The sequence below is a fragment of the Carcharodon carcharias genome, chromosome 2 (genome assembly GCF_017639515.1).
Source record: "Carcharodon carcharias isolate sCarCar2 chromosome 2, sCarCar2.pri, whole genome shotgun sequence".
In the NCBI taxonomy this organism is placed as follows: Eukaryota; Metazoa; Chordata; class Chondrichthyes; order Lamniformes; family Lamnidae; genus Carcharodon; species Carcharodon carcharias.
Window position 1 is genome coordinate 119,121,747 of NC_054468.1, and position 25,069 is coordinate 119,146,815.

Consider the following 25,069-nt stretch of genomic DNA (forward strand, 5'->3'; position numbering starts at 1 on the left):
TGGTCTATTTAAAGATGGGCTTTAAAGGAGAAAGAAATGGTGCCAGTTTGTGATGGGATAAGAAAAAACCTAGTTGAGTGAAATGGATGTGTAATGGATAGAAAGTTGGACGTTGTGAAAGAGCTAATTTGGAGAACTTGAGGTTAAGTTAGAGAAGGTCGAGTTAGTGGGGAGGGGTTAGGTGGTTCAGCAAGGGAGGAGGATTTGACTAAGGCAACTACTTTAATGATCCTAAATTAACATTCTTAAGGCCCCTGTGCTTTCATGTTCAAGATGTGAGTGAATGGCATGGGGTCAGGTGTTGGAGAAAACATGATTGCCTACCTTGCAGCATCATTCATCTGTGGAGTAGTAGAATTTCATGGGCTTGAGTCTGACCCTCAGACTTGGGGTTATAAATCTGCAGGAGGAGAACTGTGCCAGAATTGGGGACTTGTGCAGCTTCACACTGTCAAAGGCCATCAGATCAGTGGTGTTATTGTGACAGGTGGAGGGCTAAGGAGCAGTCGTTGATGGTTATTGCATGTATGGGTGAAGCTGCCATTTTTTTTCCCAAGGGCCAATGATGTGGGTAATCACTGGTGGGTTTAGAGGGATTGAAGGGAAGTAAACTCTGAAAGCGGCACAGCCTCATGATGCAGAACCATGACTGAGTGTGTTGATATGGAAGTGAGATTGATTGAATGAGTGCAGAATGGTGATATGTTTTGTGCCTAGTCCTTAGAAGTGCGGAAAGATAGCAATCCTGATTGAGTTGCATTATTAAACTTTTCAGACAAATGCTACGAAATGAAACTATCGGGCCTTTTCTGGACATTCCTTTATATGTTATAGTGGTGGAATTGAAATGTTTGTGACCAATTAAACATAGCTTTTAAACTGTTTAAAATTAATTAAAATATTATATCCTTCAGCTGTGTTACTCCTTGCTTTGATCTGCAGGTGCTATCTCCAATTGTCAATGCTAAAACATGTATTTGTACGCTTTTTTAAAATTAAAGTAGTGGATTAGTCATAGTTTGCTTTATAATCTGGTTTGAATTGGTTTGGCCTCATTTCATTTTTCTGGATGAAATTGTAGCACTTCGATCATATGAAAAATCTAATTAGTATAAGATCACTTTTCGTTAAGTAAATGGAAACACTTGCTCCATATTTTCATATCCTACTTTGTTTTAAATGGTGTGGGAAAATTGGTATTTGTTTTCAGTGATATAAATTGAATGGTTATTTCATCCTTTTCTTTGCCATAAACTTGAAATTTGGGCATAGTTGTGACTTAAAACAGATCTCTATGCTTTGTGAACCTTAGTTTCCCCTTATAAAGGTTGTGTAAAAAATGTGCCTAGAATTTGCAATGGCAGCGACAGCAAAATTTAGTTTTCTGCCTATATGACAACAACTTTAGGATTTTGTACATGTGCAGAATAATGTGGAAATCCAGAGGTTGCCATCCCCTCCAGATGTAGTTTTGAGGCTGTTTTAATTGTTTAGTCTTTGTATTTCTAAGTGTGTCTTAAGTTGAATGCTAACATGTTTCACTTATCAAACTATAAACTCAGGTGCAGTTGAAATTCTGGTTCACTATGTTTAAGCGATAATTGACATTCAGTCTTGAGAAAAACCTATGAATTGAGGGGTAAATTCATTAAATGTCAGGTTTCTACATGACTGATGGAGCTAATAGCCTTACAGCTGAATGAACAAATGCCTGGAATGCTCAATTGCTTGCTGTGTGATCTTAAACATTCTGGTCCATGGGTGCATGATTCAGATTGAAAGCTCATCTCTATTTCAGTGACTTAGAAATTGTCGTTACTAAGTATCCAGTTTTCCGCCCAAAGGACCATGTCACCAGGACTACCTTTTTGGAACTGCAGGTCAATTTGTGGTGCACCAACTTAGTCCAGTAGTAGCTGCTATATTTTTAAGTCCCAATCCCAAGACAACAGTGCAGTACTGAGAAAATACTGCATTGTTGGATTTGCTGACATCTGAATGGATGCAAAACATCCTACAATGCTTTTTGAAGAGGACCGCAAATTTTCCGACTGTCCTGGTTGTCATGCCTTCCTCAACCAGCACCATTAGAGCAAATTATCTGGTCATTCATTCATTTGTTGTTGGGATTTTGCTTTCTTGGGTATGTAGTTATGACCCTGCTTCAAAAATAATCAATTTGAGTTGTATAGTGTTTTGACATGCCCTGAGAATATAAAAGGTGCTAAATAAACATGAGTTCTTTCGCCCCCTGTGGTTGGGTTTTCTCACATGTGTCTGCTGAATTTTTATTTCTGTATTTCCCTCCCCATTTACCATCTTTCTATGTCCCTATTTTACATTGTCAGCTGAGACTAAGTTTGACATTAGGTCCTATATGTTTCACAATAGGTTCTACATAAAATATGCTGCAAGGAAAGATCAAGTGCCAATTTTTCTCAGTGACTTAATTAGGCAATCTAAACGTGAGTCACGAAATTACTAGTTAACAAAAATTCAGCGGAAATACAACCACTTGAAAGGCTGCTGTTTCAGTCAACCACACATTGCATCCTTATATTCAGTAGGATTGGAAATACCTGTAGTTGTATAAATAACATCACAGGTCTTCTAGTTCTCTCCTAAATTTTAAGTATTCATGCGTGTAGTTCTGTGATCCCTATATCTTTTGAGAAATTTGTCTCTGTGATGAGGTGAGCTTGAGTTTTTGTCATATGCATTTTTGACTAATAGGATCAATTGCTCATTTGCCCCAAGGTATTCAACTTTCTTTTCAATTGCCTGTTTCATTGCCAGAATCTAATCTCAGCTCTATATATACTGAGGCTTAATCACATCTTGATATGCAATCCAGACAATCAGTTCGAGATATACAGTGATCTTTTAATAGGAACTAATTGAATAATAATTAGCTGTGCAATAGATCATATGCTATTTTGGCAATAGCAGAACTATTTTGATGTTTCCATGCAGTTTTTCTAAACTAATTTTTGTCAAACACCCAGAAAAATGTTATACACCACACAAGCATATTTGATAGATCAGTTAGGAACTCAGGGTCCCTAGCTTAGTCATCTGCTTTTATATTGGAGCTGTTTACATGTAAGAGCGTTTGGTGGACATATGATTACCATGGTGCAGATGGTGGATACTGTGCTTTTGATATCAATTGTGAAATTTACTACGTTCAAAGTTGTAATGAAATATTTGCTTTAGTGTGCCTTGGAGTTTCCAGAAGCAGCAGTGTTGCATTCTTTGTTATGCTGTTGAACTCATACTCTTGTCACTGACTAGCAGCCAAGGTAAAATGCAGCATTCCACCAGCAAGTGTGTTGTGGTAGGTGCAGTCTGATTGTGGAGAATAAAATTATTTCAAACATAGAAAATCTTTCCTCTTGTTTCTTTGAAGTGAAATTGCTCATTGCTGCAGTTCAGTTTCAGAGTGATCTTCTGTTATCTAAGAAATTGCTTAGATTACTGAGTAGTATTAACAATAGGCTATGGATAAGGCTAAGGTTTGTCAAGTGTATCCAGTTTTGGGCCCCACTGCAGATTGGGTGCAGCAGTGGTAAGTAAACTTATAGCCTGCCTTTGTAAGAAATCTGAGAGTCAAGATATAACAAGTTTTTAAAATTAGAGGATTGAAATCAGTAGATTTGGACAAGTTGTGGGAATTGGATAGCAATATATGTTAAGCAGTGAATAAGGTTACATATCAGTACTGTGGAGATTACTGTTCACCATTTACAGAATTGATTTTTAGCTTTGACATAGGAAGTACAATATCAAAACTTGTGGACATTACATTGGAGGTATATTGAGTTTGATTGTGATTAAGTACAAAGATGTCAAACTTGTAGAACCAATGTGGGCAAGGCACATTTATTTTAATATAATAAGAGTGAGGTGATGCATTTTGGTAAGAAGAAAATAAGAACCTAGTTGGGATTGAGAGAGTTTGTTTGGAGCACAAACACTGGCATAGACCTATTCAGCTGGATGGTCCAAATCTGCCTTTGCTTCAGCTCATCTGACACCCTTAACAATGCTTTTGTTAGCTCAAGACTTGACTATTACAATGCTCTTCTGGTCGGCTTCCCATCTTCATTGCTCCATCAACTTGATCTCACCCAAAACTCGGCTGCCTGTATCCTAACTTGCACCAAGTTCTGTTCACCCTGGTGAAAATGACTTAAGTAAGGACTGATTCAGTATTCATTATAAACTTACTCAACCAGTGAAATAGGTAACTTTTCTTAGTAGGTCACACAGAACAGTTCTCAAAATATCCTATGTTGCATTACACACTACTATCCTTCCCACTTCTCCTTCAAAGTGCTTTCAAATACTGCCCTCCCATATCATTGTATATGCTTATTGGCTTAGGTTGGCTCTGGTTCAACAATGCCTTTAGTTTAAAATTCTTATCCTTGCTTTCAAATCCCTCTATGGCCTTGCCCCTCCCTGTATTTGTAACCTCCTCCAGACCTACAACCCTCCAAGATCCCTGGGTTGCTCCAATTCTGGCTTCTTGCACATTCCTGATTGCTCCATCATTGACCGTTAGTTGAGTCTTATGCTCCCACACCCCCACCTTAATGTCCCTACCCCTTTTTCCTCCTTTAAGATGTTCCTTAAACTTGCCTTCCTCTGCCCTAATATCTAGCTCTTTGATTCAGTATCAGCTTTTTTGTAACTGTCTTGTGAAGCACTATGGAATGGTTCTTCTGCATTAATATAAATGCAATTTACGTAACTTTCTGAAGCATTGTAACAAAAAAGTCAGATGTGAAGAATTGAAAAGGATGGGAAAGAGAGAATAGAGTTTTATTTATGAATGCTGCAAATTGAGGCATAATGTACTTAAACTTCATGGAAAATCATCTTTATCTGTTGTTAAAGGTATGTGACTGAAGTACTTGCATGTTGGGAATAAGCAAGTGTGGCATTTAATGTAAAAAAAAATGTGCTCCACAAGTCTCGAGTTCCCATAATGAGCAGCGTTTTCTAGAATTCACTTCAAGTTGTGGATAAACAAATGTGTACAAAAACTTCATTCCTGCACTCTGTTTATTTGTTTGAGTTTAATTATGAACTGTCTTTTGTTTCAGGGAAACGAAGCAAGCTATCCCCTGGAAATGTGCTCACACTGTAAGTTCTTCCTCATCTATTTAAGATAAAAGTTTTGTATTTATTCACAAGTGTGTTTGCTTATGATATCTCATTTATATGTATATCTGGAAGCATTATGAGCAACAGCCTGAAGCTTGTTTGATGATCCTTGAATGCTGAGGTTTTTCTATTTTTATTTGCTCCCAGGGGTTAGTGTCAGCAGCACTTTGGGAGGGTGGTAAACATTCTTGGATGGTTTAGCTGGTGTTCTTTTCTGCTCCTTTCTATATGCTTAATTGCAACACATCTTTCTCTGGCATCTTTTGCATCCCTGTGCAGTTTAATTTCTATGGATTACAGTAGTTTTATGGCACTGATTGATGAATAAGAAATTAATGAATACCCTGGTGAAAATTACTTAAATAAGGACTGATTCAGCATTCATTATAAATATACTCAACCAGTGAAATAGATAACTTTGCTTAATAGGCCACACAAATCAATTCTCGGAATATATGTAGCGTTACACATTATTATCCTTTCCACTTCTCCTTCAAAGTGCTTTTCAAATACTGCTCTCCCATATCCCCATGCACCTTGTAGTTACCATCTCTTTCCCATCCCTCAAACAAGCACAGCAGTGGCTCAGCCTCCACGATGTCAACCTTTACCTAAATTCCCCTAGCTCCCTCTCTTCTGATTTCTCTGCACTTCTGTCCTCACTAATCTATCCACCACACCATGACTCCATCTTGAAGTCTGACAGTTTGTAGTCCCAGCCCCTGCTATTCTCATTTCATGTGACTTAAAAATGGTGGTTGGGGTGATGCATGCTGGGATACACCTTCCATGAGACTGGCCTGCAGTACACCAGATTCAGTTCAATTATCAAAAGTAGTATTTCGTCTTTTTTCCTTATCTACTTCCTTTCCTTGCATGCAGCTGCTGTAGGATAAATAAGGATGTTCCTCATGAATTATGTCACAAGGTGGGTCTAGCAGTGACCAACTCAAGGGTTTCCATGTTGACAATAAAATTTGTGTTTCTTTGGAAGTGCAACAGACACGAGGGATATTATTCTTCTATACAGGATGAAACCTGAAATTTGAGCCTCCTCCCACCCTACTGCATCCACTCTTATCAGCATTACCTTGTAGTCCTTTACCCCTCATCCGCTTATCCAGTGTCCACTTGAATACATCAGTGCTATTTGTGTCAGCCACTCTGTGCAGGTGTGGTGCTGGAGGATTGGAGGTCTGCTAATGTTGTACTCTAGTTTAAAAATGGAGCGAGGGATAGGCCAAGTAATTACAAACCAGTCAGCCTGACCTTGGTGGTGGGCAAATTATTGGAATGAATTCTGAAACAGGATAAATTGTCACTTAGGCATGGAGTAATCAAGTCAGTCAACATGGATTTGTTGAAGGGAAGATTGTGTCTGACTAACTTGATTGTTAACACCTCAAAAAATTCAATTGAGGATTGAAGTGGGTAGTGCAGTTGGCGTGGTCTACATGAAATTAGCAAGGCTTTTGCCATGGTGCCACATGGCAGACTGGTTGATAAAAATAAAAGCCCATGGGATCTAGGGGAATGCAGCAAGCTGAACGCAGAATTGGCTCAGTGTCAAAGACCAAAGGGTAAAGATTGATTGATGTTTTTGCAACTGGAGGCCTGTTTCCAGTGGGATTCTGCAGAGCTCAGTACTAGGTCTCCTGCTTTTTGTGGTATATTTTAATGATTTGGACTTAAAATGTAAGGGGCATGATCAAAAAGTTTTCAGATGACACAAAAATTGGCTGTGTGGTTGATAGTGCGGAGGGAAGCTGTAGACTGCAGGAGGATATCAATCCGTGGGTAGAAAAGTGACAAATGGAATTCCACACAGAGAAGTGTGAGGTGGTGCATTTGGGGAGGTCAAACAAAGAAAAGGATTGCGCAATAAAAGGGAGGATACTGAGGTGTTGAGGAAGTGCGGGACATCGTAGTGAATGTCCACAGATGCCTGAAGGTAGATGGACACGTTGATAAGATGGTTAAGAAAACATATATGGAATAATTTCCTTTATTAACCAAGACATAGAATATAAGAGCAGGGAGGTTATGCTGGAGCTATTTATAGCACTTGTTAGGCCACAACTTGAGTACTACATGCAGTGTTGGTCACCTCATTACAGAAAAGATGTAATTGCATTAGAGAAGGTACAGAGGAGATTTAAGAGAATGTTTTCAGGGCTGGAAAATTGCAACTATGAGGAAAGGTTGGATAGGTCAGGGTTGTTCTCCTTGGCACAGAGGAGGCTGAGGGGAGATTTGATTGAGATGTACAAGGTTGTGATGGGCCTGGATAGGGAAGGACCTGTTTCCCTTAGCAGAGAGGTCAGTGACTAGGAGATATAGATTTAAAGTGATTGGTAGAAGGATTAGGGGGGAGACCAGACGATCGTAGGGGTCTGGAATGTGCTGTCTGAAAGGGTAGTAGAGGCACAAACCCTCAATTCATTTAAAAGGTGCCTGGATGTGCACCTCAAGTGCTGTAACCTCCAAGGCTATGGACAAACTGCTGAAAAATGGGATTAGGCTGGTTGGCTCGTTTTTCAGCCAGCGCAGACAGGATAGGTAGAGTGGCCCCCTGCTGCACCATAATTTTTTCTACTTTTTTCTAAATTTTGTAAATATCTGAAAAGAAGGGATGTCAGGAGAGGGCAGGGAGTGTCAGTATGTGAATTGCTCCTTAGGAGAGCCAGCACAGACACAATGGGCCAAATGGTTGCCTTCTGTGCTGTAGTGGTTTTATGTAGTGTTAAGTTCCAAGTAACAAGTTTGACAGACTGTGCTGGAAACAGCCCTATTCTGCTGCAACCTACAGGTAATTGATATTGTGACACAGATCAACCATGATCTAATGAGTTGGCAAAACAGGCTGAAGGGCTGAATGACCTCCTCCTGTTCCCATGTTTCTGCTGAATTGAGACATGAGGAAAATCATTATGAAACTCTTAAAGAATTGCGGGCAAAGACAGCTTGCCAATATTAAGAGCTCAAACTTGATTTTAAATCCTGGTTTGTGTATTTCATCAAGAATTGGCTGACACTTGCTATGACATAAATAGGTTAGTCATTAATTCTGGCTGATGATCCAAACACAGTGAATACGACATTGCATCATAAAAGCTTCTGAAATACAACAGCAGCAACTTATTGTAGAAATACAGTGTCACCTAAAAGTCCTGTTGCTTATATTTCTTAGTTTGATCTAAAACTCCAGTGTTTTAGCCCCTTGAGGACTAAATAATTAAATATTGTGCATCACTATTATGCTTTAGTCTCACTGTTACAGTATTCAACTTGTAAATGTTTCTTGGTTTTAGCCTGTTTCATGGTGTGGTATTTTGTCTTTCAAAAGTTAAGTATGTTAGGCATCCAATCATTTAGGCCACAACAGCAACTTGCATTTATAAAGCACCTTTAGTGTAAGGAAGTGTCCCATGGCTCTTCGCCGGAGTGCTGCAATCAGATTGACACTGAAGATAACACATTAGGATCAAAAGCATGGTCAAAAAATTAGGTTTTAAGGAGTATTATATAGGAGGAGAGAGAGATGGAGAAGCTTAGAAAAGGGAATCCGTAGCTTGGGAATTGGCATGGTCATTTTTTTTTATTCATGGATGTGGGCTTTGCTGGCATGGCCAACATTTATTGCCCATCCCAGGTTGCCCTTGAGAAGGTCATGGTGAGCTGCCTCCTTGAACTGGTGAAGTCCATGTGGTGTAGGTACACCCACAGTGCTGCTAGGGAGTTTCAGGATTCGGTGAAGGAACAGCGATATATTTCCAAGTCAGTATGGTGAGTGACCTGGGGAAATTCCAGGTGGTGATGTTCCCATGTATCTGCTGCCCTTGTCCTTCTAGATGGCAGTGGTCGTGGGCTTGGAAGGCGCTGCCTAAGGAGCCTTGGTGAATTCCTGTAGTGCACCTTGTGGAAGATACACACTGCTGCTACTGTGCATCGGTGGTGGAGGGGGTGAATGTTTGTAGAAGGGATGCGAATCAAGCAGGCTGCTTTGTCTTGGATGGTGTCAAGCTTTTTGAGTGTTGTGGGAGCTGCACTCATTCAGGCAAGTGGAGAGTATTCCTTCATACTCGTGAGTTGTGTCTTGTAGATGGTGGACAGGGTTTGGGGATTGAGGTGAGTTACTTGCTGCAGGATTCCTAGCCTCTGACCTGCTCTTGTAGCCACAGTATTTATATGCCTAGTCCAGTTCAGTTTCAGGTCAATAGTAACTCCCCGAATGTTGATAGTGGGGTATTCAGTGACAGTAATGCCATTGAACGTCATGGGGCAATGGTGAGATTCTCTCTTGTTGGAGGTGGTCATTGCCTGATACTTGCGTGGCAGGAATGTTACTTGCCACTTGTCAGCCCAAGCGTGGATATTGTCCAGGTCTTGCTGCATTTGGACATGAACTATTTCAGTATCTGAGGAGTCACAGATGGTGCTGAACATCGTGCAATCATCAGCGAACATCCCCACTTCTGACTTCATGATGAAAGGAAGTCATTGATAAAGCAGCTGAAGATGGTTGGGCCGAGGACACTACCCTGAGAAACTCCCGCAGTGATGTCTTGGAGCTGTGATGACTGAACTCCAACAGCCACAACCATCTTCCTTTGTGCTAGGTATGACTCCAGCCATTGGAGAGTTTTCCCCCGATTCCCATTGTCTCCAGTTTTGCTAGGGCTCCTTGATGCCACACTCGGTCAAATGCGGCGTTGATGTCAAGGGCAGCCACTCTCGCCTCACCTTAGGAGTTCAGCTCTTTTGTATATGTTTGAACCAAGGCTGCAATGAGGTCAGGAGCTGAGTGATCCTGCCGGAACCCAAACTGTGTGTCAGTGAGCAGGTTATTGCGAAGCATGTTACGCTTGATAAGACTGTTGATGACCCCTCCCATTACTTTACTGGTGATCGAGAGTAGACTGATGGGGCGGTAATTGGCTGGATTGGATTTATCCTGCTTTGTGTACAGGACATAACTGGGAAATTTTCCACATAACCAGGTAGATGCCAGTGTTGTAGCTGTACTGGAACATCTTGGCAAGGGACGCAGCAAGTTCTGGAACACAAGTCTTCAATACTAGCGCTGGAATGCTGTCAGGGCCCATAGCTTTTGCAGTATCCAGCGCCTTCAGCTATTTCTTGATATCAAGTGGAGCGAATTGAATTGGCTGAAGGCTGGTATCTGTGATGCTGGGGACCTCCGGAGGAGGCCGAGATGGATCACCCAGTCAGCACTTCTAGTTGAAGATTGTAGCAAATGCACTGTTGTGCTAGACTACCCCTAGCTTGAGGATGAGGATATTTGTGGAGCCAGCTCCTCTGAGTTGTTTAATTATCCACCATCATTCATGACTGGATGTGGCAGGAGTGCAGAGCTTAGATTTGATCCATTGTTTGTGGGATTGCTTAGCTCTGTCTATCATTTGCTGCTTATGCTATTTGTCACGCAAGTAGTCCTATGTTATAGCTTCACTAGGTTGACACCTCATTTTTAGGTATGCCTGGTGTTGCTCCTGGCATGCCTTCTTGCATCCTTCATTGAACCAGGATTGATCCCCTGGCTTGATGGTAATCGTAGAGTGGAGGATATACAGGGCCATGAGGTTACTGATTGTGCTTGAGTACAATTCTGCTGCCGCTGATGGTCCACATCGCCTCGTGGATGCCCAGTCTTGAGTTGCTAGATCTGTTCGAAATCTATCCCATTTAGCAGAGCGGTAATGCCACACAACACAATGGAGGGTATCCTCAATGTGAAGGCAGGACTTGGTCTCCACAACGACTGTGCGGTGGTCACTCCTGCCAATAATATCATAGACAGATGCATCTGCGGCAGGCAGGTTGTTGAGGATGAGATCAAGTATGTTTTTCCCTCTTGTTGGTTCCCTCACCACCTCCCGCAGACCCAGTCTAGTAGCTATGTCCTTTAGGCCTCGATCAGCTCAGTCAATAGTGGTGCTACCGAGCCGCTTTTGGTGATGGTCATTGAAGTCCCCCATCCAGAGAATATTTTGCGCCCTTGCCACCCTCGGTGCTTCCTCCATGTGGTGCTTAACATGGAGGAGCACTGATTCTTCAGCTGAGGGAAGGTGGTATATGGTAATCAGCAGGTTTCCTTGCCAGTGTTTGACCTGATGCCATGAGACTTCATGGGGCCCAGAGTCAATGTTGAGGACTCCCAAGGCAGCTCCCTCCTGACTTTTACCACTGTGCTGCTACCTTTGCTGGTTACGTCCTGCCAGTGGGACAGGACATGCCCAGGGATGGTGATGGTGGTGTTTGGGACATTATCTGTAAAATATGATTCCGTGAGGATGACTATGTCAGGCTGTTGCTCGACTAGTCTATGAGACAGTTCTCTCAGTTTTGGCACTATCCCTCAGATGTTAGTAAAGAGTACTTTGCAGGGTCGACAAGGCTGAGTTTGCCATTATCGTTTCTGGTGCGCAGGTCAATTCTGGGTGGTCCATCTGGTTTCATTCCCTTTTTGAGATTTTGTAGCATTTTGGTACAACTGAGTGGTGGATCAGCTGAGGCAGAGGTGGAGACCAATAATGTTGCGGATGTCGAAGTAGGTGATCTTTGTGGTGGAGATGATATGTGATTGGAAGTCAGCGCAGGATCAGATTGTATTGTGAACAAAAACAAAAATACCTGGAAAAACTCAGGTGTGGCAGCATCTGTGGAGAGGAACACAGTTAACGTTTCGAGTCCGAATGACCCTTCAACAGAAGTAAGTAAAATTAGAAAAGAGATGAAATATAAGCTGCCATATTATAATGTAATAATATTTCCAGCTTCCGTAGTTTTTTGCTTTTATCATTGTATTGTGAACAGACTGGTTGGATGGGTTCAGTTTTCCCAATGGTTAATTGGGAAAATTGTTGCTCATCCAAGACTGGTTGCCTGCCAGGCAGGCAGTGTGACAATCAAGACAGTGGAGAAGTCAAGCACGAGAGGTGATGGTGGGGTAGAGCTGGGTGTCATAAGCACACACTTGGAACCTGGTGTAGTCAACAGGAAATATCAATGAGAAATAGGAGGGGGCCAATGATGGATCCTTGATGGGCTGAGAACTCTAGAGTTATTGTACAGGATGGGTAGTTCCGCTTGGTATGTCTTATTTCTACACTGTATAAAACCCTAGTTGCTAATTCCTTTCCCCAACTTCAAGTTCTTTTGACTCTGGCAAAGGGGTAGGTTAATTTTAACACACGCATTGTTACCAAAGCCAAACAGGTCTGCACCTTTGTGTTCGGGTTTCTGAGGTTCCTTAACAAGCTGAGCCAAGTAATGAATCTCAATAAAAAGATTAGATTGCCCTCTTCAGGGCAAGCATACAAATGAAAGAAAATAAAGTAAAATTCTTTACTGTTAATACAGACATTTAAGGTGTATAAAATTGGGAACATTTCACAACAAAGGAGAATTAGCATTATTGAGGTTAGATTATGGAATTCTACTGAGTGGAGTTTCCTGTGGGCTGTGCTGGGTAAGATACTCTTTTCAGCACTGTCGCATGATGTGCATTGCTTTCTTCAAAAATTGGTGTTAGCATAGTTGAGTGCAAGGAACTTTAAAGATGATGTCAAATAAAGTTGTGCATCCACAGTCATTGGATAAAATTCTTGTTGCCCAAACGCGATGCAGTGACTTGTCAGATTTGCTGACAATATACAAAATTCACCCATAAAGAATAATAACTATGCTCTGCGTTATTCAGAACCCAATAGATGAGCATGGTAAAGCTAACATACTTTTTGATACTTGACTGTGGTTGGATCACACACGAACATTGGTTAGTGCTAAGGGACTAAGGCCGCCAGTGTTGGGCCTTGCTGAGATAATGCTTGTACCCATGACACTTAAAGAATTGCTGTACTGACATACTGACTTTGATCTGTCCAAGAAGGTATGGACCCGACACTTCCAGGAAAGAATCACTGGTGCAACTTAGGTCCTAGTTATCAATGTGAAGTTAACCAGTGATCTACCACTGAGGAACTTATTTTTGTGCTGATTTCAATTCCAGCTTGTATCTAAACCTTCACCACTGCCCAATTATGGCAAAACTCTCTGAACTTTAAGTAGATGCTTCCCAGGAGAGTAGGGGTGAGAGTCTATTCACTGCACAACTGATATTAGGTACAATCTTTTGTGGATTTATCAGCAGCTCAGCTTGGAGACTTTTTTTATGAAGGCGCTGGATTTCCATAAGTTTTATCTGTACCAGGCACCCACTTGATCAAAAAAAACATGAATGCTGGGTTATATTACCAAAGTACTTTAAGTTGAGTTTTCATTCATTTTTTTACGGGATGTGAGCTTCGATGGCTAGGCTAATATTTATTCCCCGTCCCTAATTGTCCTTGAGAAGGTGGTGGGGAGCCGCGCCTTGAGCCGCTGCAGTCCCTGTGGTGTAGGTACACCCACAGTGATGTTAGGGAGGGAGTTCCATGATTTTGACCCAGCAACAGTGAAGGAACGGTGATATATTTTCAAGCCAGGATGGTGAGTGGCTTGGAGGGGAATTTCCAGGTGGTGGTGTTCCCATGTATCTGCTGCCCATGTCCTTCCAGGTGGTAATGGGTCGTGGGTTTGGAAGGTGTTGCTTAAGGAGCCTTGGTGAGTTTCTGCAGTGCATTTTGTACATGGTGTACACTGTTGCCACTGTGTGTCAGCAGTGGAGGGAGTGAATGTTTGTGGAAGGGGTGCCAGTCAAGTGCACTGCTTTTCCTGTGTCATGCTTCTTGAGTGTTGTTGGAGCTGCGCTAGTCTAGGCAAGTGGAGAGTATTCCCAATCTCCTGACTTGTGCTTTGTAGATGGTGGACAGGCTTTGGGGAGTCAGGAAATGAGTTACCCACCGCAGAATTCCTAGTCTCTGACCTGCTTTTGTAGCCACAGTATTTATATGGCTAGTCCAGCTCAGCTTTTGGTCAGTGGTAACGCCCAGGATGTTGACAGTGGGGAATTCAGGAATGGTAATGCCATTGAATGTCAAGGGGCAATGGTTAGAGTCTCTCGTTGGAGATGATCATTGTGTGGCACGAATGTTACTTGCCACTTGTCAGCCCAAGCCTGGATATTGTTGAATCAGAATAATGTATTTGCCGGGGTTTACCTGGCATACTTGTACTGCCTGGTTATCATTACATGAGGGAGCTATCCAGGATGAAATGCAGGAGTTTACAGACTTTTGTCTTATTGGCCTCTTAGGTGTACACCATGAAACCTGCGTGCCACATTCATAGTGTGTCAGCATTCCCAATAGCTTGCTTAATATCGCAAGCTGTGAATGCTAACGATATTCTCATTTAGGATTTATCGAATTAGATAATAACACCAAGAGCAACACTCTCTAAACCTTTAGGCCTCAAATTCGAATATTTGAAACTGGTGAACCATAAATATAAATGCACGTAGCACTGAGAGTTTGTTTACTGGATGAGTCGGATATTATACATGGGCTATAGTTTGGACACCGCTACAAGCATGATTACAGATATTTGGAATGAAGAGGTATGAGGAATTACCTCATTTTGGGTTGTTCAACTTTAGATATCTAAAATAAAAGGATCTTGAAGAGGTAAACAAGATAAAGAAATTAGATCCCAAACTATTTTTCAGATAAGGAGAAGCTTATAATAGTTATATTACAATATGCTTGCTTTTCATTCTGCAGTCCCAAATTTGTTTGTTTACAACTTTTGTCTACAGTAACAGATTCTGTGTTTTTGATTTATAATTTTGGTTTGAAATGTGCATGAGTCTGAAGAGATTCATGAGTCTTATTCACCTCACCAGTAGAGGGAAAAGATTTAAAACCATGGTTACTAAATATTGAGTAAACAATCTCATGGGGTTTGCTTGACACTTGGCAAATTACATGGGTGGTTTATTTCTGGTCTGTTAATGAATCTCTATCTACTTTAATGGTTAGCCAAATATCTCACTATACACTGTCATGAAAGGTGCATTCTTAAAAATGAAATTTCAGATTCAGGTTTGGATAGTATGGTTTCTATTAATTCCTAATGGACAGTTGGATTGGTGATACTTTAAAAAGTTGGAACTGACTTCATTTATATTCAAGTTGAATTCAAGGGCGAGTAAACTTTCTAGGGGAGTCTCCTTTTCTTTGACTGGTTTTCTATGTGACAGTTTTATTAAATGTATAGTTGGAGTTATTCTGTAGCAAGACTCATCTGTCAAGTGTAAATTTTAAAACCACCTTGATGCATTCTCCAATGCATCAGACAATCAGCTATTATTGGAATGATGTTTGGCTTGAATGTAAAACCGTTACTATGGTCTACTTTTGTTCTTATTTAATGCATTCAGTCCCTTAAGCCTGTTCTGCCATTCAATTAGATCATGGCTGATCTGTTTATTTTTAACTCCATTTATCTGCCTTGGTTCAACATTCTTTTCGGACCTTGCCTAACAATTTATTTGGTTTTTTGATGTATTCAATTGATCTAGCCTGAATAGCTTTTTGGGGAAGAAAGTTCCAGGCTTGTTTGCATGAACAAATGCTTCCTGGCTACACCTGAAGGGCCTAGTTCTAATTTTAATGTTAAATCTCTTCGTTTTGGAGATGTTGTTAAGACCAGAATTTTCTGCTAATGCTACTTCTCCCATGATGCTCTAAGATTTGTATTTTTATTTAACTTGTCCTTGCTTGTCTCTTAAATAGTTATCTTCCAATCTCCCCACATTTCTCTCCATTTTTCACTTCCTCTCACATTATCTCTTATCTGTATACATCTCCATTAGACTATTTATTCTTTCCCTTTTAAGTCATATTCTCTTTTTTAGAGTGTTTGGGAGGGAACAGAGCCAGTTGAATCACTGGAATGGGTCTGTAGGGAGGGAAAGAGGATCACTACAGATAAAAATTTTATTTAGAATTTAAGCTACACATTAGAATAAAATGCAGAACATTTAGATTTTCCACTTGACTTGACAGGAGTATGTGTAAATATAATGCATGTTATATTTTACACAAGTGAACTGATCTGGAATGCATTGCCTGAAAGGATGGTGGAAGCTGATGCAATAACATTCAAATTGGATAAATACTTGTTAAGGAAAGATTTGCTAGCTGTGGGGAAAGACTAGGGGAGTGGGACTAATTGGATAACTATTTCAAAGAGCTGGCACAGGTACGATGGATCAAATAACCTGTGTTGTATCATTCTATGATTCTATGTAAGTATTAGATTTAAATGTTACATACTTAAACTACACAAAGATTAGAATTTGCAATTTTAAATGTAATTTGCCCTCTGTAATATATTTTCTATAGATATATTTTAAAGTGTACAATTTAAGAATGTAATTTGGAATTGAAGGTAATTTAAATAATTCATCTAATTTGTACAACAAATTATTGTTTGTTTATGCATTAGCTGCAGTTACTGTTCTGTATATTTTTAACAATGCAATATAATCTGTGGTAGTGAATGCAGCGAGGAGCTGCATTGACAGGTTTGCCTAGGATAGTTTACACTGGTCGGTGCGGTGTTTAGCTTCTGGTCTGGATGCTGCTCAATCTATCTCTGACCCCATTAAAGGTCATGTGCAGGCCAGGCTGTGCTGCAGCTCACAGTTGGATCCTCTTTCATCTCCCTTTCTCCTTCCTGTCAGTGTCATGTCTTAAGGAACGAATGGGATCAGTGTCATGTCTTAAGGAACGAATGGGATCAGTGTCATGTCTTAAGGAACGAACGCGGTCAGCTCCTGCTGGTGTTTGAAGCCCTTATTCGTGGGCATTAGCATCTTGTTCTACTTTTCACTCAGCTTGGGCCATTGCGTTGGTGGGGGATGGAAGTGAGGAGTGGAAAACTGGGGCTCCCTCTGAGGAGGGGAATAAATGCAAAGATTTGGGCCCTGCTTTGGAGGGAGGCTCAACCAGAGGGGCAGAAAGTGAGAATTACAAGTCTCATGTTTCTTCTTGCTGAGCTTTAGTTTGGTGGGCATTCAAAGTTGTAGGAAAAAGGAAACTAGAAGTCAGGTTAGTTCAGAGGCTGAGAGAAGGATTGAGAGATGAATGTATGGAGAGGAATGAGAGGTGAATGTATGTGGTGCTATGCTGGGTAAAATTGGTCAGATTGGAAAACAGGACAGATAAATTTGGAAATTGTATATTTCTATCAAGAGGTATATAATGGAGTTGGTGAGGACTTGCATTGAGTTATAACCATCAGGATAACATGAGAGAGGACCTTTTTGGTGAGGAAAATAGTTTTGTTATATAATTGAGAATGCTGCTAGAAAATAACTGATTAGAAAGCAGAAAGACAGTGGATATCTCACCAATAAAGAAAATTTAGAAATCCAAAATATTCATGTTGTTTGCAGGCACAACTATTCATTTTGGATTCAGTAGTTGTAATTTGTGCATTTATGAAAAGGAGAATGCTACAACTCATGTCCATTCTTGTTTGCCTAGACTTGTTGGAGACGGTAATCATACAACAGTAGCTGACCCACATTTTAAAAAAAATATATTCTCATTTTAAACATAAACCCTCCTCCTCCCCTTAAATATCCTGGTGGTAGTTTTTAAAATAGTTTTTATTAGCTTCAATACTGACGTCAGGAACACATGATTCAGGTTCACTTGGCGCAGTTTGTAAAATTAGCAGTAGCTCCACTGGTGATGAACTTGTTCTAATTGCTTTGTGCCAACAATACAAATGAATGGATTGATGGGATACTGCCGAATTACATGTAGTTTAGCACTGAAGAATGTAAATTTTGCAGATGATTTGGACTCTTAAGATGCCAAATAAATTTCGTAATGACTTTTGCAGTAGCATTAATCTTCTGAGTGTTATCCCTTTATCCAGAAGTAATGAAACACGTTTAATTCCCATCACGCAGTCTGTTTGTTCAAAAGATCTGATTGCAGCATTAGGGAACAAATTTAAAGCCTTCATGTGACATTTAGTGAATACATTTTGTTATGAGTAGTTAGTATACTCATGAGCAGCTGGCACTGTGATCCAGTATATCATAATTTGATTTATTATTTTGTTTTAAAAAGAGCTAATTTGTTTCCAGTTAAACATTATTATAGTAATGTGGTGGTTAGAAAGCTGCAAGAACTGTAGTTTCATTTGTAGCTGGTTTCTTTCAGTTTGTTAGGGAGCATCAAAATACAACCATCATGGTACATTTTGTGGAAAGTTTAAGACATTTGCATGCTCACTTGCTGAAAATTAGGATGTTTTGTTTTTAAGTTTTGAAAGAAGTTAGATATTTTAAAGGATAAATCCTCTGTTGAGGGAGTCTTCCAGCTTAACCTTGGACAGCTGGAATAAAAGCAGAAAATGCTTGAAAAACACAGCAGGTGAGGCGGCATCTGTGGTGAGAGAAACAGAGTTAATGTTTCAAGTCCCAGTGACTTTAGTCATACTCTAGTCATATGGACTCGAAATGTTAACTGTTTCTCTCTCCAAAGAAGCTGCAGACCTGCTGAGTTTTCCCAGCATTTTCTGTTTTTATTTCAGAATTCTAGTATGTGCAGTATTTTGTTTTTATCTTAATCTTGGACAGCATTGCTTGGTGTAACAACAACAGCAACCATTTGCTTTTATGTAGCACTAATGACATAGTAAAAGGTTCTAAGGCGCCTCAAGGGATTGATTATCGAATATACTGAACCACAAGCAGGTTTTGGGAGATCTGCAGTTTGGTTAAATAAGAAGGTTTTAAGGAGCTTCCCACAGGAGGATGTATAGGTGGAGAGGTTTGGGGAGGGATTTCCAGAGCTTAGGGCCCAGGCAGCTGAAAGCATGTTCACTGATGGTGGTGCGATTTAAAAACTGAGCATGGTCCAGAGGCTAGAATTAGACGAATGTAGATATTTGAGAATTGTTGAGTAAGAGGTGGTTACAAAATGGGAATGGGCAAGGCCATGGAGGAATTTGAAAATAAGGGTGAGAATTTTAAAATTGAGGCATTGCTTAACAGGACCACAGTCTAGATTAGCGAGCAGAGAGGTGATGCGTGAATGGGACTTGGTGCAAGTTAGGATACGGACAGCAGAATTTTAGATGACCTCAGGTTTACAGAGGGTAGAATGTGGGAGGTCTACCAGGAATATACTGGAGGTAACAGGCATAGGTGAGGGTTTAGATGAGCTAATGCTGAAACGGAGTCGCATGATGCTGATGGGGTGGAAACAGGCAGTCTTATTGATAGCGTGGATATATTGGCAACATTGTCATTCCACTGCCCCCCTCCCAGTCTTAAATCCCCTTGGTTAAGGAAATAGATGGTTGCCCCCTCTGCTCATAAAGGTTCCAAATGCCCCATTGGGCTCACGGGCTCACTATGACATTAACTTGTGCTTTCAGCAAGTTACGGGAAATTTCTTTTGCGCTTAAGGGTGCAGGAAAATGTCTACCTAACTATGCATGCTTTGAGATGCCTCACTGCAGCAAGATTTGGGTCATCATGTTTACAGTTTTGGCGCATTATTGTAAATGGATTGTAAGTACGTCAATTCAATAACATGTACTTCTAATTTGCTTGTAAATGATACGCAGAAGTTTGTACCCTACAGCAGTATTTTGATGTAACTGTTCGTAAATGTGGCTCCATGTAGTTCAAAATGGAAACTCGATGCTCAATTAAAAATTACTTCATTGATAGAATAGTATGTGTGGCAGTTCTGGATTTCAATGTTTTATTTATAAGTTTGTATCTATAGAACAGGATAGAGCATTTAGCCTGAAAGCTGGTTTTTAGATACTCTTGGTAGTGTTTATTTTTATTGTGCTGAGAATGCTTTAGGTTAATTCTTCAGTTTTTGTGTTTGCATAATGTGAATGAATCTACACCTTCTCCATAATCTATTTCTAATTGCTCAGGCTATGAATGTGTCTTGAGTGAAAGGAGGCCTGTAATGTGATGCCCTCTGGATTGATTCTCTCCTCTGCAGCCATTGTCATACAGGTGGTAGCAGTAGTGCAAGTTCTGCAAAGCATTCACAACAAAGAACTGTTCTGAGGTTGTTAATGACCTGGCTTCAATTTCAGGCATGGTTAGCAGATGCATTTTAGTTTTTGTCAGCATGTGCTCCGATGAATATGCGATCTTTTCCAAAGAGGAAGGTTTTTTTTTGAATAACTTCTAATGCAGATTAAGCTTCTTATTAAACAAATGCATAAAAATGGGAATATAAACATAAATTGGTGAAACTACACCAGGATGAATGTTAAGAGTCAATTTTATAGATAATCTGCCACCAGAACCTAAAAGTGCTAACGAGCACCAATATTACTAGTTTTTCCTATCTCTGCAATACATACTTAGACTGGCAGAGGTAAATGAGGTCAAGTTTGTATTCCTGCTGAAACATAGATTTATAGTGTGCTGATAAAAACAAAAAACTGCGGATGCTGGAAATCCAAAACAAAAACAGAATTACCTGGAAAAACTCAGCAGGTCTGGCAGCATCGGTGGAGAAGAAAAGAGTTGACATTTTGAGTCCTCATGACCCTTCAACAGAACTGATTTTTCTTTACAATGAGAGGGGTGAAATATAAGCTGGTTTAAGTTGGGGGCGGCGGGGGGGTGGGGGCGGGGGGAGAGAGAGAGAAGTGAAGGGGGGGTGTTGTTGTAGGGACAAGCAAGCAGTGATAGGAGCAGATCATCAAAAGATGTCACAGACAAAGGAGCAAAAGAACACAGGTGTTGAAGTTGGTGATATTATCTAAACGAATGTGCTAATTAAGAATGGATGGTAGGGCACTCAAAGTATAGCTCTAGTTGGGGTGGGGGGGGCATAAAAGATTTAAAAATAATGGAAATAGGTGGGAAAAGAAAAATCTATCTAAATTATTGGAAAAAGAAACAAACAAATGGAAGGGGGAAGAAACATAAAGGGGGTGGGGATGGAGGAGGGAGCTCAAGACCTAAAGTTGTTGAATTCAATATTCAGTCCGGAAGGCTGTAAAGTGCCTAGTCGGAAGATGAGGTGCTGTTCCTCCAGTTTGCGTTGGGCTTCACTGGAACAATGCAGCAGGCCAAGGACAGACATGTGGGCAAGAGAGCAGGGTGGAGTGTTAAAATGGCAAGCGACAGGGAGGTTTGGGTCATTCTTGCGGACAGACCGCAGGTGTTCTGCAAAGCGGTCGCCCAGTTTACGTTTGGTCTCTCCAATGTAGAGGAGACCGCATTGGGAGCAACGAGTACAGTAGACTAAGTTGGGGGAAATGCAAGTGAAATGCTGCTTCACTTGCAAGGAGTGTTTGGGTGCTTGGACGGTGAGGAGAGAGGAAGTGAAGGGACAGGTGTTACATCTTTTGCGTGGGCATGGGGAGGGTGGTGGTGGTGAAGGGAAGATGTTTTTGGTGGTGGCATCATGCTGGAGTTAGCGGAAATGGCGGAGGATGATCCTTTGAATGTGGAGGCTGGTGAGGTGATAAGTGAGGACAAGGGGGACCCTATCATGTTTCTGGGAGGGAGGAGAAGGCGTGAGGGCGGATGCACGGGAGATGGGCCGGACACGGTTGAGGGCCCTGTCAATGACCGTGGGTGGAAAATGTCGGTTAAGGAAGAAGGAGGACATGTCAGAGGAACTGTTTTTGAAGGTAGCATCATCGGAACAGATGCGACGGAGGCGAAGAAACTGAGAGAATGGGATGGAGTCCTTACAGGAAGCGGGGTGTGAAGAGCTGTAGTCAAGGTAGCTATGGGAGTCGGTAGGCTTGTAATGGATCTTGGTGGACAGTCTATCACCAGAGATTGAGACAGAAAGGTCAAGGAAGGGAAGGGCAGTGTCAGAGATGGACCATGTGAAAATGATGGAGGGGTGGAGATTAGAAGCAAAATTAATAAAATTTTTCCAAGCCCCGACGAGAGCATGAAGCAGCACCGAAGCTTCCCTCATTAGCTATTTAATTGATAGTGAAATCAAACAGTTTATTTATGCCAAAATATAATAAAGCTTCTACGTTGACAAAATGGTGGGAGTAATTTATGATCAAAAAGTGAGATTAATTAAAAACCATTTAAACACATGAAGCTACCTTTTTGAGACTGAAATTCCAATGAATAAATTGTCTGTACCCTAAATGAATCAGATTTCTATAGTCGATGGAATAACTCATTTTAAATCTATTAATCATCTTTTGCTCAAATCTTTGTCATGAAGGCAAGTGACTTTAATGTGTTTTTCCTTAGTTCTGGCATTCAGTTTTTCTTGCCTCCTTCATTTATGTTTGTTGTAGTTCTACTGACGTGAATGTTGCCAGTCTATCATATGCCTCTGAGTCCATGCATATTTTCCTTTAGGTCATGCGTTAACATTGGGGAGTGGATTCCTTGGATCTTAGGTGATTGAAGCCAGTTGTCCTCCCTTCTCTCGTTTCTTCTCCCAATCCTTTGATGCCCTTGTTATCATCAGCTAATTTAGCACAAATTATGGATTGAAAACAAAGGGCCTTGTGTTTCTACTGTTTAGAAATAAAACAAATTACATTCAGTCATTGGGTTGTTGGGGAGAGCACCGAATTTGCGCTGACCTGCAATACTGAGGGAATGCTGCATTGCTGTTCTTCAGATGAGATTTTGAATCACAGCGTATTCAAACTTGTCTATTTAAAATGACTTAAATTCAGATGAGGATGGAGTTCCCTTTCTCACCCCACTCTCTAATTTCAAAGTGAAAAACATGGTCCATCTGTGAGAGAATAAATGCCCTTTTTCTTCACATAGATTTTATGGCTGAGGGGTCTGGTTTAAAACATGTTCACAATTAAGAATGAAGAATTTACTTTTATGTTGCACTTTTATTATACCCATGACATTTCAAAGCACTACACATCCACTGAATTGTTTAGTGTAGTCACTGGTGTATGCAAATTCAGCCACCAATTTGTGGATAGCCAGATCCCATGAGCTGCAGTTGAATGAATAATCAGTTAATGTTTTTTAGTGCTTTTTTGAAAGAACTCTCTTGCTTCCCCAAATTGGACTTCTACATTTACCAGAGCAACCAGAACATGCCCTTTCTCTAAAGTCCCATCCAAAAGATGGCAACTCCAGCAATCCACTACCACCTCCTCATGGTACCAAAACCATCTTAGTTTTCTGCTCCACTCTTTATTTTGGCTCAAGTCCATACCTGAGTGTTTACAGCTTGACAGTGGAGGTGTAATTTCTGTGAGGCTTCATTGATTGTGAATTAATTGCTAGGTATCATGATTGTTAAAAAATTGATCCATTGTAAAAGTGTCATTTAGAATTATTGTTGTCACTAAAGCGACATTGTTGCTTTGCTTCAAGTAATCGAAGCAATATGATAATCAACAAATGTGCTTTTACTGCCAAGAAGCTTGGTACTTGGTGAGGTTTCCTTCTGTAGTTTTTCACCAGGGAATTTTCACAGGAGGTGCACAATGAGTGCGGTTGATGGTTGCATTAATTTTTTAAAAGTTCAACCGTTTTTCTTTAAATGAGTCCTTAGAGGGCATGGAGATTAAGGTTTGTGGTAGGTTGTTCCATTCCTTCATTGTTCTTCAAAAAGATGCCTTGTATTCCAAGGACCAGAGTTGGGCCTTAATTTTTGTATTTGTTGTTTGTATATGTGCAGAGGCCAGTGGCAACTTGAATGAATATTTATTGCTGGACCAGTTCAAAGAACTTAATTAGAAACTAAGATTTAAGGGTACTTGCTTGATTTAAAACTATCAGCCCAGTAAATTGTAAGTTTAATTATTGTGTATATTTTTCCTTCACTGCTTCATCTGAATAAATCTGTACAAATGATGTTATTGTATGCTCATGTTCTAGCGTATTGTCAAGCAAATGCCTATGATTCTGTTCAACCTAACAGAATGTGGCTAACCCAAATATGATGGAAATTAAGGTCACAGCTTTAAGTTCATGAGAGCTTCTTGCGGAAGCTGTTGTCTATCCATGAGCATAAGAAGCTGTTGGGAATAAGCCTGACTGTAATTACCCTATTTGCCTATTGGGCCACTTCGGGTGGATGCTTTCATGACACTGCTTAAAGAAGGGCAAGGAAGTCTTCTGGCTGATATTCCACCCGTAAACAATATCATCAACAACAGATTAACTGATCACTCATTTTATTGCAGCTTGTGGGATCTTGATATGTGAAAAATGATTGCCATGCTCGTCTGAACAAGTCATTGCAGTTAAAAGAATAGCTAATGGTATTAGAGTACTTTGCATTATAATGAGACCCAGTATAAATGCTTAGAGTAGAAGATATATATGGAAATATTGTTATTCTGAATTAGTATATTGTAAAGTTCTAGTAAATTACTGCAGTTATATTGAGTCATTTTGGCACATATGAAGTAGATTCATGGAAATCATTTTCATTGGCATCATTGAGATATACTAAGTCAATTATTAAGGTGTGTTTTTGTAAAATCTGTATAATGAGTGCCATATATCTAGTTAGATTCTTCCCTCTGATATACATACACCTAATTTTCCTACTTACAATTGCATCGCTAATATCCATTGCAGGCCTCTCTGCAGCAGTTAGAAATTAGTTTCTTGCAGAGTACAAAATGGTGGACGGTTGAAGTTAAGTGAAGAACTCCAGGGGGTGGGGTAGGGGTACTAATGTAGTCTTGTATTTTGGAGAATGGTGGAGATTGAAATACTTATGGAAAGGTTTTATTTGACAAGCTTGTCTGTACTAAGGAATGGAAAATATATATAAATATACATGCATACTGTGAAAGTACTGATCAGCCAAGATAAAAGCATTTGGATGCATTCAGATTCTTTGTTTGGAATATCCAGTCATTATGAAGTTGATATTAAGGGTAGAATGTCAAAATGCATTCTAGGGTACCTTATTGGCAGAACAAATTCTACCTTGAACACATCTTTGGTATT

General features: G+C 40.4%; 1 protein-coding gene across 2 annotated transcripts in view; it reads left to right on the forward strand.

Annotated features, from left to right (window-relative positions):
- Positions 1-25,069, forward strand: part of LOC121292586 (calcineurin subunit B type 1) — a 63,007-nt gene that overhangs the window by 11,865 nt on the left and 26,073 nt on the right. For both annotated transcript variants that reach the window (XM_041214744.1, XM_041214754.1), the window contains exon 2: positions 5,112-5,151. Coding sequence is in view for 1 of the 2 variants with exons in the window: in XM_041214754.1 (XP_041070688.1) it covers positions 5,112-5,151 (40 nt within the window). In the remaining variant the exon portion in view is untranslated. The remainder of the gene's footprint in view (positions 1-5,111; positions 5,152-25,069) is intronic.